This window comes from Stenella coeruleoalba (assembly GCF_951394435.1).
Source record: "Stenella coeruleoalba genome assembly, chromosome: 1".
Lineage (NCBI taxonomy): Eukaryota > Metazoa > Chordata > Mammalia > Artiodactyla > Delphinidae > Stenella > Stenella coeruleoalba.
Window position 1 is genome coordinate 160,469,845 of NC_137169.1, and position 14,965 is coordinate 160,484,809.

General features: G+C 42.5%; 1 protein-coding gene across 1 annotated transcript; it reads right to left on the minus strand.

The window, feature by feature from the left end:
- Window positions 1-1,744: 1,744 nt before the first annotated feature.
- PPP1R15B (protein phosphatase 1 regulatory subunit 15B) lies at window positions 1,745-10,416 on the minus strand. The gene is given in 3 exon segments (XM_079937686.1): window positions 1,745-4,383; window positions 4,385-4,561; window positions 7,572-10,416. Coding segments are annotated over 3 exon segments (2,367 nt in total). The 5' UTR covers window positions 9,708-10,416; the 3' UTR covers window positions 1,745-4,329.
- Window positions 10,417-14,965: the final 4,549 nt, after the last annotated feature.

Consider the following 14,965-nt stretch of genomic DNA (forward strand, 5'->3'; position numbering starts at 1 on the left):
AATTAACCAATAAAAACTTAGTCTCAATGGAGCAAATCCAGGCAGAAAAAGACTTTTTTTGTATTGACCAAAGCATTCAACTAAGTCCATAAGAATCCTGAGAAACAATGTAGGTATATTCCAAATAGCCAACATTCGTGTCATAATCAGTTGAATGAAGAAATATCAAAACCTCTTCATGCACATAAAAAGAAATTAAGTCTCTTAGCTCAAAGAGGTATGCTGAGCAACGTACTTACTCTTTAGAATGTACCAGATGTCTTTATATCTCTGTATTACTTTTATAAATAACATGAGATAAAAATGAAGATATTTTTATTTTTAAAAGGTACATAAAGGAGGGTCCAAAGGAAGTCTCCAAATGAGACCAACAAACTCCCAAATCTGTGTGTAACTATCAACATTTCTGAGGTCAGCAATTAAATATTTGCTTTAAACTTTCTATTAAAGTAGAACAAAAAAGAAACACAGCACAACTTCTATAGGGATATTGGGATAGTCATTAACAATAAATCTGGCTTGGTGTAAACATGACTATTATTATATTTTCTCCCCTTCCTGGGGAGACATAGCCAAAAATGCTTAAATTAACCCCAAGATGGTAATAGAAGTATAACCTGGGCCATCAATTCAATCTGTACTCAACATTGATTTATCTGCAACTAAATGTTAATTTCTTTCTAGTTCAGAAATACACCTTTAATAACTTTTCAATAGCTTGGAAGATCCAAATGCCTAAATTAAGAATGCTGTTATGCCTTAGTCCATGAACAGGCTTGCTATAGCCCAAATGTCTTTTTTTCAGGATAAGAAGTTTGTTTTTTCTGATGTTACCATCACATTTATTCAATATCATGAGGTAACATCATGACTTACAAATACCATGGTTATCATTAATATTAATGCACAAAATAAAGAAACCGAATTCCCTGATACTTAGTAGAAACACTATGCTATTCCCAGAATATGAATTTACTGCTTCTGTGAATACTATTTTACTGTTGTTTTTTTTTAAAATAAATTTGTTTTTATTTTTGGCTGTATTGGGTCTTCATTGTGGTGCATGGGCTTCTCATTGCGGTGGCTTCTCTCATTGTAGAGGACGGGCTCCAGGTGGGAGGGCCTCAGTAGTTGTGGCGGTGTGAGGGCCTCAGTAGTTGTGGCGCACAGGCTCAGTTGCTCCGTGGCATATGGGGTCTTCCCGGCCCAGGGCTTGAACTTGTGTCCCCTGCATTGGCAGGAGGATTCTTAACCACTGCACCACTAGGGAAGCCCACAATTTTACTGTTTTCTTTGCAGAAGAAATACATAGTTGGGGCCAATTTTAGAATCAAACCCCCATTCTCTAAGAAGGGCATTTCATACGCTAAGAACTAAATTCTTTTTTCTAATACCAAAATGTGGTTTACAATTATATTTATTCCCTTACCATTCCTTCCACTTCAGTTAGTTGTGGTGTAATTTCCATGTCACATAACCTTTTTTTTTTTTTTGCGGTACGCGGGCCTTTCACCGTTGTGGCCTCTCCCGTTGCGGAGCGCAGGCTCAGCGGCCATGGCTCATGGGCCCAGCCGTTCCATGGCACCTGGGATCCTCCCGGACGGGGGCACGAACCTGCGCCCCCTGCATCGGCAGGCGGACTCTCAACCACTGCGCCACCAGGGAAGCCCCACATAACCTTTTTAAACCACATAAATTTGTGCAGCACCTTTAAAGTTTACAGTGCTTCTACAAAAACACCTGATTTAATTCTGGAAATCCTGCTCAGTAATACTGAAAATAATGTAAAATACAATATAAAATTGAACCAAAATATCTTGTAACATTTAAAAATTGCAAATATATTTATTACAATTTACAGATTAGCTAACAGTTATATACACAAATATAATTTTAGCTATAAAGTCCCAACAAACTGGTTACATTTAAATCACTGGATCTGTAGAAGCCAATTTAGATGTCTTCTAGTCCCCTAACTTCACCTTCCTTAAATTATAAAAAAATAAAATCTGATAGTTTTGATTTCAAGTTAAAGATGACGAGATGGTGTTATCACATTTGAACACTCAGAAAAGGAAATTTTACTTGTCTGCACAAAGCCTTTCATATGCTACATTGATACTTAAAGCACCATCGCAAGACTTTTAGGTGTGTAAAATGTTCAGTTAAAACTTCCAAGGATTTTAAGACTGAAGGTTTAACTTTGTTCTAACAACTAGAATCAGAATGAAACTGGTAAGAATTCTGTTTCTTCCCTTGTCCAACTTTAAAATGGTTCCTTTTGTCCTTATCACCGCCTGATCACTTCTTTTAAAGGAGGGTAGTAAATGGGAGAACTCTTCACCAAGCTTTTACGTATTTGGTAGTGAGGCTGGAATCTCAAGGGAATAATTCTCCAAAATCCAGTAAATGTAAAGATATCCCATTATTTTCATACATGCAGAGGTGCAAGATTTCAGAAACACAAAACACAACCTAAGTCTCTGAAAACAGTATACTTCAGTCTGGTTTTAAAAGAATGCCTACACATTTTCAAAGTTTTCTTTTCAAGGCAAGTGACACCTTCTTTCCAACTGACACAGCTGGTGTTTGAAACTTAGCTTATTTCCATGTTGTTACACCAGACTCTATAAATGCATTCCCTGTGATTACCTAAAATGCAGGGGCACAAACCACATTGAAGAAGGGCTCTGCAAAAATCTGACTTTTACTTGTACTCTCAGTGTGTTTAAGTATGAATATATATATACATATTAACACTAGAGGCAGTTCTTAGAGCAACCCAAACAAATAAAATAATGACCAGGTAGATTATAAACTGAGGTAGTAACCCTGCAAGCACTTCTGATGAAAAATTTGTCCCCACTCTGAAACAAGTTCAAAATTAAGAGGTCATCTATTCTATTCATGTTTTCCATTACCTGTGACAGGAGGCACATGAAACAAAAATAGACCATTAAGGAGTTGGTTAACATTCCCTCAACCTAACAAATGCACACCATGTAGAACTAGCTAAATAAACCAAACGCAATCAGTCACTGCAAAAACAGTCTGCTTTGGAAAATGAACATTGTCACTTTTGTTTATTAAAGATATCAGCTTTTTTCAAGTGGAAAAAAAAAACAAAAGTAAACTTTGGGCTGAAGATATTAAGACTTTCTGTTTGTTAAAACTATAGTTCTTTCCTGAAACTATGGGCCTTGCCATTACTTCTCTCACTATTAAAAAAGGAGAACACAATAAACTTGGATATTGACTGAAGTCTACATTTTACATTTCAAACTGGAAAGTTAAGAACTGTCCATTTCCAAGTTCACAGTGCCATCCCGACAGGTTTTAAAAGTGACGGTGCTGAGGCATATTAATAACACTGGTTTTCTTTTGAGAGCACATACAACAAGACCAAATTGCTCTGAGATGTCTCCTATCTTCTTCCTAGGAAAATTCTAAGCTTTTAAATTTAAAAGCAACTATGATGCAATTATTACTTCGGGAGTCTTTTACAACAATTTCTACCTACTGAAGACACAAAGAACCACCCAAGTGGGAACTATAATAACATATACAGAACCTTCTTCAAAAAAGAGTTTGCACAGAAATTAAGTATATCAGATGTTAAAATTTGGCAGAAATATGCAGCTTTCCCAAAGTAACAGAAAGTACTGCACATATAGGTTTTGTGGCAGTTCTTGGAAATATCCTAGGTAGAGCTTAATCTAGAAATAAAAACCCACCACATATTTTCAACCAGTCATTTTTAGAAAGAAAGAAAAAAACCCACAATGACACAAGATAATGTACTTTAAGTTGGTAGTATATACAAGATTATTTTCTTAGCCTTGAAGTAGAAGGGCCAAATTACTGAAATAAAAAAATATAGAGAAAACATAACAGCCCATTAATTTCAGAATGTTCAGAGGGAAAAAAGAGCCCAAAGTTTTTAGACAGGTACACGTAATTTAAATTAGAATGAAAAATGGGCTTCAAACCCTATAAATATTGTTTCCCAAGAAAATAAGTTTTCAAAGTGCAAAATTACACCTTAAGAGGTCCCCTTTTCACTTCAGCAAGCAAACAACATTCAAAAACAACTCCAACTGAACAAAAAAGGAGGATTAGAAATCACACCATCTCATCCTTCATTTTCAGGGCTTGGCTTCAAACCTGTACATTTCTGAGTGGGATATGTTGCAAAAAATATATACTAAACTAGGTCACTGGATCCAAGTTGCATATCCTCTAAGAAAAAAGTCAAAGGACAGCTGCCAATTTTTGTTTTTAAAAGAAACCTCTCAAGTAAGAGGTAGTGTTTGCTAAGGCCAGAGGCTGTCACATCATCTTAACATTGCTCGAAAACATTAAGTCCTTTGAAGCACATTTCCTGGAGTCTATTAAACATTTTTTCTCTGTGCTCAAATGTCAAGCAGTATCCAATAGCGTCTTCTGTTTCTTGAATTCGTTTCTGGAATCTGCATCCATCCCGTGCAAATTCTTCCCATGGTCCTTTTCGATCCTCATCACCACTTATATAATACTCAGTAACTTCTTCAAGGAAGGTTACCTATAAAGATATAGACTAATTTTAATCTCAAATATAACAGAAGCAAAAGGAAGGAATGAAGGGAGGAAGAAAGGGAGGGAGGGAGGAAAGAAGGAAGGGTTCTAACTGACTAGATGGCACCTGAATAAAACAGTGGGCAAATGTCCCTTTAATTCCTTTCTCTTTCTCCTTCTCTCTCTCTCTCTCTCTCTCTCTCTCTCTCTCTCTCTCTCTCTCACACACACACACACACACACGCACACACAACACACACACAAACACACACACACACAGTCCCATCCCGCATCCATTATCCGGTCAACCCCAGACTACCCCCAATCCAGATGGGTAAGTGAAATTCTCCTGATGTTATTAATCTTTACTTTTTTTTAATCTTTAGGGAAATCAATTCTGTGATACTTTTCCAAATGACACATGTTTCCAAACAAAGTATTTCAGAAATATATTCCTGGAGTCAATGCTTTTATTACAACACAAAAGCTTTAACAAGATCGTCACTTATTTCTATTCTTCCTTTTTCCAAAAAAATTTCACTTTTCAGTGCTTTCCAATTCTTGAATCATAAATATGTAGTATTATTCTTATATTATTACTTTTGTAAAAAGAATACGGAAGAGAGTTACTTAATAAACAAACTGCAGCAAAATTAACGTATCTTTAAAGTTATGTTACTATAAGAGAGACTGTAAAGATAAAAACCCTCTTTGTATTCCTCAATATGCTATCACTACATATACATGAAATTGAGAATATTACAATATACATGATCACATGGAGTGACAGTCTCTTTTAATCCCTACTTAATTTCTAATATAGAAGTTTTTCTTTTTTAGCAAACACCAAAAGTAAAAACTTGTTTTAAAATACGTTCAATAGTTACATCAGCTAATCCCACCGTGACCTACTACTTTCATTCCCTTTACATCAGGCCAAGGAATGCCCCCGAGGACAATTAGTAGGTATGTAATACCTTAAAAGTTATTGCATTCTAGTGTTACTCATTGTGTCACCAAGATAAATAACAACAACAAACATTTATATAGTGGTTATCATATGCCAGGCTCTTTTCAAAGTACTTAGCAATTTTTATCTCACTTCATCATCATATCAACCCTATGGGGTATGTATTACTATCATCTCCATTGTACAGATAAGGAAATCAAGGTAGGTAGGTTAACTGACCTGTTCAAATCACACAGCTTCTATGGGTGCGTAAGGATTCAAACCCTGAGTCTGGCTCCACAATCTGCACAATGTTATGCCATGACACAAAGCATTTTAAACTCCCAGATCTGAAAGCCTCATTCTAAGAAGTAGGCACTATCCATTATTCCCGTATACCTAAAGAATGGCATGTAGTCAAAGGCTATAATTTTACCATATCGCAGACAAAATCTTTTATAAATGTTGCTTCTAGTTCATAGTAATAGCTGAGACACAGCTACTTGACTCATCTCAGTCTTATTCAATGAGCAAGCTAAAATGAGGCATGAGATTGGCCTGAGGTCCCTGAACAAGAAAGAGCTACCATTTTAAAGTCAAGGCAACTAACTGTGAGTTTTATCTCCTCACCTCATTTAAACCGTGCAATAATTCATACAATAGTTCTTCTTATTATTATTACTTCCATAAGATAAATAAATGAATCAAAGCCATGAGAGGTCAAGTTACTTCCTAGCTCTGGCTGTCTTCTCAAATCTCTTGGCCCTAACTACTCAGGAGTGGGGAACAAAGGTCTCCAGATGCCAAGTGCTCGTTCCATTGCTTCATTTCGCTTCTTATCTATTCACTAAATAGGTCATTTTGTCAGGGACCCTTTAAAAATATAGAGAAAAACTCTTTGATGACAGCATTTACAAAAGTGTAAACTGAAATTTAATTTTTAATATGCCTTATTCTGCTTCTATGGCTAAGACATAAGATTACCACCATTTAGGGACATTTTCTACCCCTGGAAGAGTTTCAAAGTATTAAGCTGGTCACTTGGAGACAGTGGATGGTTCTTTCCACTTGAAACTTTGATTCTGCTGAATCTGAGGTCAATAATAATTTACCTACACCTTTCTCTTTCCAAATATAAGTAAAGAAGAAACTTTCCCTTCACAATAAAAGATACCCTGTGTGTCTGGGGGGGATCACTCTCCAATTAATAACTTCAGTTGAATAAACAATAGAGAAAAAAAAAAGCAATTCAAAAGACTCCCAAAATAAGGTTAACTTGACAATGTGTTGAAAGAGTAAAATAAAATGCTCCATGAAGTTTTAAGACTAGTCTGGGAATAGGAAGCAACTACTCAAGAAAACCAAATAAATGACCATCATTGTTACAAATGATTATTAACCTGTAGCTGGCCAATGATAACTAGTAATACTTTCTCAAGAAAAGGCAACACTATTTTCTGTATTGTTTTTGACTGTCAATCAAAATCCCAAATGTCCAAAAGTTTTTAATACTGAAATTAGTATTTTCTTTCATGGCAAAGAACCAGACAAATATGACTTGCTACTTGGTACCATCATCCCTTTGGGTTCTAACGGACAGGAATGAAGACACTGTTATCATGTAACTACAACACTAAGTGTCTGCAAACACCATTTAAACCATTTATTTATTACCATTTAAAACTCTATGGCTATAATAGGACCTTCTCAATCTCTAGAATTAAATCGTGTACACACAAGGTTTAATTTTTCTGTTTCTTAAAAAAAAGTGCAAAGTTTAAGCTTGGAGGAAAACAGCCCAGAGCTGCCAATCCAAAAGAAAACAGCACCTTCGAGCTAACATCTATACAATGGCACCTTCAATTCAGACAGGAACAACACTCTAATGAGGGAAGTGGCGGGGGGGGGGGGGGGGGTGCTGGCTCATTTCTCAATCCAAGTGTATGAGCTTGCAGTCTTTCCTCAAAAATATGCACTATTATGCCTCCAGGAAAGTCATGCTGATATCCTTAACCACATCAGAACAGGCAATACAAATTATCAGGCATGTTAAAAGAAAGAAACAAACCTTTTTTCTCTGGATATGTGTGGGTCTTGCTCCAGAAAGAACCCCACCCTGTACCAAGTCTGGACATTCACTTTTTCGGCTCCCTGACAGTTGTACCTTACAGGAAAGTAAGCTGTGACACTCAGAAATGGCCACAATAGACTCAGACGGCCTCTCTGAGGCTCGACAGCCTTTCCAATTTTTCCCTGATGTTTGAAAAGGAGCCTTAAAATTTAGAAGGTTGTAGGGGTCATCGGAATTACAGAAAGAATTCCACAGTTTGAGACTCTCTGCTTCATCTGCACTAGATTCCCAGTCATCTTCTTCCCCAGAATTATGGTCAGGAGACTCAGGAAGGCTTGCAGTCCAGGGAGGATTTTCTAGATTAGACTTCTCAGACAAATCCGTCTCTGAGTCAGAAGGGTCTCTGGGAAGAATTTTGGCAGCAGTCTGAATTGTTGCTGTGAAGTTTTGGGGATTATAAGGATCGACACTATAGAAAGAGTTCCAAAGGTGGAGCCCTTCTGAGTCTTGTTCAAGGTCTGATTCTGAGAGTGAGCTATCGCTATCAAAACCATCATCCTCAGCGTCGTCATCCCAATCCTCACCTTCTGAATCAGAACTTGTTTCCAGGTCACAGGCTGCACCTCCCAAAATGTAATCTATCAATTTGTTGCTACAGGCTGGCCTGGCAGAAATGGGAAGGTCATCGTCTATGTCTGAGGAGTCAATTACACTTATTTGGTCCTCTCCAGGCTCCTGCTCCGTAGGAACCTCACAAGATAGACAGCCTTCCGAGGTGCCCTGTCTCTCCAAAGCAAGGGGAACCTCTTTAGTCAACAATTCTACCTTCTCCTCAGTGGGTTCCTGAGCGGTGCCGGGAACGGCTCCAGCAGCGGGAACACACTGTGTTGCACTATCTCTGCGGTGCTTCAGATCCATCCGGAGCAGGCTGTGCTCTTCCTCCAGGCTGTGGTAGCCATGATCTTGGTCAGGGGTGGGTAACGCTTGGCCCTTGCTGGCCTGCTGAAGGAACTCCAGCCGCTTCATGCGAAGATGGTGGATTTCGGGCAGCCCTTCTCTAGAGAGAGGCGCACATCCCTGCAACGAGACGCAAGCCATCTCCGCGTTGAGCGGCTGGGGATGAGACGGGACCTCATCCAGGCAGCCGCTTTCTGGGCTCAGCGCCTGGAAATCGACCAGCTCGCCACTTCTAACGCTGCTCTGATAGCTCAGCTCTACCCGGGGCAGGCAGTCCAGATAGGAGGGGTTCAGCAAATAGGAGACGACGTTGGCACTGCTTAAGCGCTGAACGTTGAGAGGCCCGGAGGGCGAAGGGCCAAGTTCCCGGCCGGAGAACAGATTGGCTTGGAGCTCCACTCCCCACAGCTGCTGCTCTAGGGGAAAAGCGTGGGCTGCGGAGTCCAAAGTTCCTCCCTTGGCTTTAAGTTCCAATTTTAGATCTGAGGACGAGCACTGCCAGTGGATGCCCTCCTCTAGCCAATCGAGGGGAACGGCGGCCGCGTCAGCCGAGGGGTCTAGCCGCAGCGAACTCAGAGATTTCGGCGCTGTGGGGGCGTCGGGTTCTTCCCGGGCCCTCAGGGCTCTCAGCACGCTGTAGCCTCCAGCAAAATCTAGCCATCTGGTCGGAATCATCCCACCGAAAAGCTGGCTCCAGATTAGCAGCTTCTGAAGCAAGCCGGGGAGCGGCGCAAAGAGCTGGGAAAGCAGCTGCATCCACGAGCTGCGCCGAGCCTCAGGCGGGGGACAAGAAGCCAGTTTGAGATCCCCGGAGTATTCCGGGGCAGGAGGTGCGGGGAACTTGGAAGTGCCTGGTCGCGAGCGCCGAGGGAAGAAGAAGGGCAGCCGGAACCGGGAGTCCGCCCGCGGGGCGGCCCGTTTCCGCGATGCGTCTGCTGCCGGCTCCATCTCCGCGTTCTCGGCAAGTCTCTGAGGGAGGAAAGCGGAGCTCAGCGGCGGGCGGCCGGGAGGGACTCCAAAAGGCCTACAGAGTCTCAGCCTTGCCCAGCGGCGGAGTTGATGCCCCAGGCCGATCCCCGGGCCAACAGAAGAGCCACAGAGGAGAGCGGCTTCGGCCGCGGGCGGCAGACCACAGTCCGGAACGGCGGGCACAGGACGCGGCGGCCGAGGCGACATCCATCCTGGCGGAAAGGAGGTGTCCTAGTCCTCTCCAGCCCTCTCCACCATAGATAGAAGCCCTTCCGCGGCGTCGGCGGCGGCGGCGGCGACTTGCCAGGAGAGACTGACCGTGGAAAAGCCCCTCAGCTAAGCGACCCCGGAAGGGCTGGGCCGGCTGGCTGGTGGAAGCGAAGCTCAAAATGGCCGCAGGGCCAGCGCCGAAGCAGGACGCCTCCAAGCAAGCGGACGAGACGAAGGAGGGCGGACGGCTACGCCACCAGCTCAGGGCCACCGAACGTCACTCGCAGGATCAGGCGGGCGGGCCTTTCCGCACTCTTCCTTGTGGCCTCTGATTGGCCTAGCTCAGGTCCCTGTCGGCTTCCTTACTCTCGGTAGACGCAGCTCGCGCGAGGGAGATTGCATCAGCCAGGCCCAGCACTACGCGTGCGCACTTGCTGCTCGGCGGTCGCCTAGGAAACCGCCCCCTCCAGCCCCTCCTCCCCGCCCTTTGGGCCAAAGGGAGCGGCTTAAAGAGGTGGAGAATTCCCTGGAAGCCTTCTAACGGCCTAATACACACCCAAGTGTATACAGATACCTTAGCCTTGCATATATCTAGGCAACACTGGGGTTCCAGTGTTGTTGAGTGCTAAGTAGATCATCAACCTAAGATCTTAGTGTAATAAAAGTTGGGAAATGCTGTGTAGATACATATCTGGTGTTAACACTAGTAATGTGGAGTGATTAATAAGTCCTAAGTGAAAAATGAATCATTATGCATTCCTGCCCCCTCGGTTTTAGGGTTTTTAACCAACGGTTTAGCTCTACCTAGGATCTAGCTTTGGGGTCTTTCAGCATCCAACCCACATATGTCTCATAAAAAAGTGAACTCATGTTTCTCAGGTGGTGTCCCTGTTAGACAATTCCCTCGGTGGGGCAAACTGAAGTCACAGAGAAGGAAAGAAACGGAGCCCCCAGAACTGTTTACTCTCTTTTATACTTCCCATTCAAGTCATATTCAAGTCATATTTGTATCCTGAGCCCACAGAACCACAGGATACAACACCCAAAGAAGGAAGCACAGACCATTATCCTTTGAAAAAATTATGTCTCATAATCTTAGTTGCTACATTTGATTCTCTCTTGTGAATTTGGTCTTAGTCCATTTCTTTATTTCTGCTAAAACTTTTTCATCGACACCTCTGAAGTCAAGTATCTGTTACCGAGGGAGTGTAGCAGTTTTGAGCACTGGGGACAGCAGTAGGGTCTTTTAGGAGCCAAGAGGAGGCCAGCTGCTCCTCTTTCTTGGGACTGTTCAGAGAACAGCCACTTCTTTCTAGGAAACTAAGAGGTCCTCGATTTCTGTGGTTTACCCCTTTTTATCTTATTATCCATATCTCTGGAAATATCTCATTTACAATTCTAAGAACTTCAGAACTTCAGAAAAAATGTATTAATAATAGGAGTCAGTTTAATAACAGACCAAGAGATCCAAGTATGCAAATTAAATACTCAAAGCTTCAGTGGGTTGGTGAGTGAACTAAATTCCTAATATCGTGCCTACCCTAGATAGAGTAGGGGCACAAACATCAGCTAATATTTGTTATGTAGCAGCTAACAGTTGTTTCCCATCACCTGCAGAATAAAGGCTCTGTACAGTCTGTCCTTCCACTATACTTTTCCAGCCTTCTCTTCAGTAACTTCCCTTCATGCAGGTTATATGCTAGGAACACTGGGCTTGTTTCATGCCACTATTCACGCTGTTCCTCAGCCAAGAAAGCCATCACCTCCTCTGTTATATACCTACTCATGATTCAAGGTCCAACTTAAACGGCAACACCTTCTTGAAGTCTTTGCTGACCTTCCCAGTCAGAATTATATTGTTATACTCGATTAGAGCACTACACTATATATCCCTGTAAATATGCTTCTCTCTTGCTGGTCTCAGCTCCTTGAGGGCTGTATGCCAGTAGTTCCCAAAGTATGGTCTGGGCACCCCTGGGGATCCCATTTTAAGACCCTTTCAGAGGATCCTCAAGGTCAAAAATATTTTCATGATAATACTAAGCTGTTATTTTCCTTTTTTTTTTTTTTTTTTGTGAGGTACGCAGGCCTCTCACTGTTGTGGCCTCCCCCGTTGCGGAGCACAGGCTCCGGATGCGCAGGCTCAGCGGCCATGGCTCACGGGCCCAGCCGCTCTGCGGCATGTGGGATCTTCCCGGACCGGGGCACGAACCCATGTCCCCTGCATCAGCAGGTGGACTCTCAACCACTGTGCCACCAGGGAAGTCCCCTATTTTCCTTTTTAACTCGCATTTTCTCATGAGTATATAGTGGACATGTACCTTCTAGAGGACACATGATATGGGATCTGGCAACAGACAGAATTCAAAAGCAGATATGAGATCCTAGATGTCTTTTATACAGACAGATATTAAAGACATTTGGAAAAAAAAGTAAAACAATGCCACTCTTCTTGCTAGACTTTTTTGTTTTGAAAAAAATTTTTTTCATTAAGAGTGTCATTTATGTTGGGGCTTCCCTGGTGGCGCAGTGGTTGAGAGTCCGCCTGCCGATGCAGGGGACAGGGATTCGTGCCCCGGTCCGGGAAGATCCCACATGCCGCGGAGCGGCTGGGCCCGTGAGCCATGGCCGCTGAGCCTGCGTGTCCGGAGCCTGTGCTCCACAACGGGAGAGGCCACAACAGTGAGATGTCCGCGTACCACAAAAAAAAGAAAAAAAAAAAGTGTTATTTATGTTAACATGTAATGGGTTTGTTATTTTTAAATAAATATTTTTTTAATTCCTCAGGTTTGAGTTCTAAAACAATAATTATCCATAGATATAATTTACATATGCAAAAGTTCTTTGGGGTCCTCAACAATTCTTAAGAGCGTATAAAGGAAGGGGTCCTGAGACCAAAAAGTTTAGGAACCACTGACCTAGCATGTTGACTGGCACATAATAGGTGCGTTTGTTGAATGAATGGAAGGGTAATAATACTTTAAAATAACAGCATCTTCCTTACGGCCAAGACTTTTACATTCCACTCTCAAATTTATCACTAACACCATGAGCCTCCCCCCAAATATTCCTTAAAACATCTTGAATGGGCCTTTCCTTCCCCATCTAGTCATTGGATACATACTTTTTATCTTCCTTACCTTGGAAGTTGCTCTAAAGGGAAAAAATGCAATCATAAAGTACTGGAAAAGTCTAAGAATATGTGACTTTGCCTTGTCAGTCTCTGCAGGAAACTAAAGTGTGAACCATCTCCTGCAGCCCGCTATCAACCAGGTGGCAGAGGGAGGGCAGCTCTGTTCGCAGAGATAGCGCCGTGTTGCCAGGGCTGTGTGCGTGCTGGTGAAGACAAGAAGTCTTTAGACAGTCCAGCTGACTGGCGCTTTGGCAGAAGATAATTTAAACCTCAGCTAATTATTTTTATTTTTAAAGATTTTGCAGGGCCTGAGGTAAAGGGTGTATACCTTTTCACTTCATTTTTCAGTCAGTACCACCTCCAAAATCTTTTTCCAAGTACCCACACTCCGGAAACCACCTCCTATCTTTCCAGCTCGCTGCCTTGGAATCCCTATTCAGGTACTTATCACCGCCCCCCAGCCCCCCCAAACCTCCAAACCATTGCCATTACCACTTTTTTTGTGATTCATCACCCTCCTTCACTTCCCTCCTTACCCAAGCATGAATTCCATGGTCTAGTATGAAACTACCCCCTTGCAAAAACCCTTCATTCTTGTGCTCTACACCAATATTCTTCTCTGGCAAAACCCCAACCCTAGTGAAACCCAACTGTCCACTTATTCTGAGCCTACCCCCTTGCAGCTAGCCATTGCTGGAGAAAAGCACTCAGACATGCTGACTGACTCACTTCCTATTTGCAATGACAAATTTCATCCATGCCGGGCATTCCTGGATAGTTCCTTTTTTTTGGCAGCACGGCATGTGGGATCTTAGTTCCCAGACCAGGCACCGAACCTGCACCTCCCTGCAGTGCAAGCGCAGAATCTTAACCACTGGACCACCAGGTAAGTCCCCCTAGATAGTTCCTTAGCAGCTTTGCATCTCCTACACCGAGACTGTTTCACAATGTTTATTCATTAAGCTGGTGGAACACTCACATTAACATGGGTTAATATCACCTATCTTAAAACAAACAAGCAAAAAAACAAAAAAAAAGAAAATCTCTCCTGCACCTCCGAGTTTCTACACCACTACAGCAAAAATTTCTCGAGAGTTGTCTATTCTCACAGTCTCCACTTTCTCCACACCTATTCTGTCGTCAGCCTACTCCAATGTGGCTTTCATCCCCAACACTCATTAAAACAGCTCTCATCAAGATCACTAAGAACATTTTGCGAAATCCAGTTCTCTGACTTGTGGGTTGATGTGCACTCCCCTAAAAGATATTGAAGTCTTAATCCCCCAGTACCTATGAATGTGACCTTATTTAGAAATACGGTCTTTGTAAATTAAGATGAGCTCATTACGGTGGGCCCTAATCCAGCATGACTATGTCTTAACACAAACAGGAAATTTGGACACATGTGCACACACAGGGAGAACTCCGTGTGAACATGAAGGCAGAGACTGGGATGATGTACTTACAAGCCAAGGAATGCAAAAGATTGCCAGCAAACCACCAGAAGCTAGGAGAAGGCATGGAACAGATTCTCCTTCTCAACTCTCAGAAGGAACCAACCCTGCCGACACCTTGATCTTGGACTTCTGGCCTCCAGAACTGTGAGACTGTTGTTTAAGCCACCCAGTCTGTGGTCCTTTGTTACAGCAGCCCTAGGATATTGACAATACTTTTCTTTAGACTCCCATGACACCATTCCCTTGGTTTCCCTACAATTTCAGTGACTCCTCCTCTTCCTCTAAATGTTGACCTGTATCAGAGCTCAGTCACCTGTGGCTTCTTTCTTTTTAGCCTCTCTAACCTAGGTGATCTCATCCAGTTCCATGGCACTAAATGCCAACTAAATGCTGACCTCCACTTCTAAACTCCAGACGGACCCCTCCATTGGGTTTCAGATTCCATCCTCCTACTTCTCTACTTGGATGTCCAGACATCTCAAACTTACCATGATCAAAACCCTTAATTGTGATCCACCAAGCCCATCTTCCCCATCCCATAATGCCCCCACAGTCATTTTCATCCAGTTGCCAAGCCCCTAAACTTAGGAGTCATCCTCAATTCCTCTTTGCCTCAACCCCACATCCAATCCAACAGCAAATCCTGTCAGCTCTACCTTCAAAAT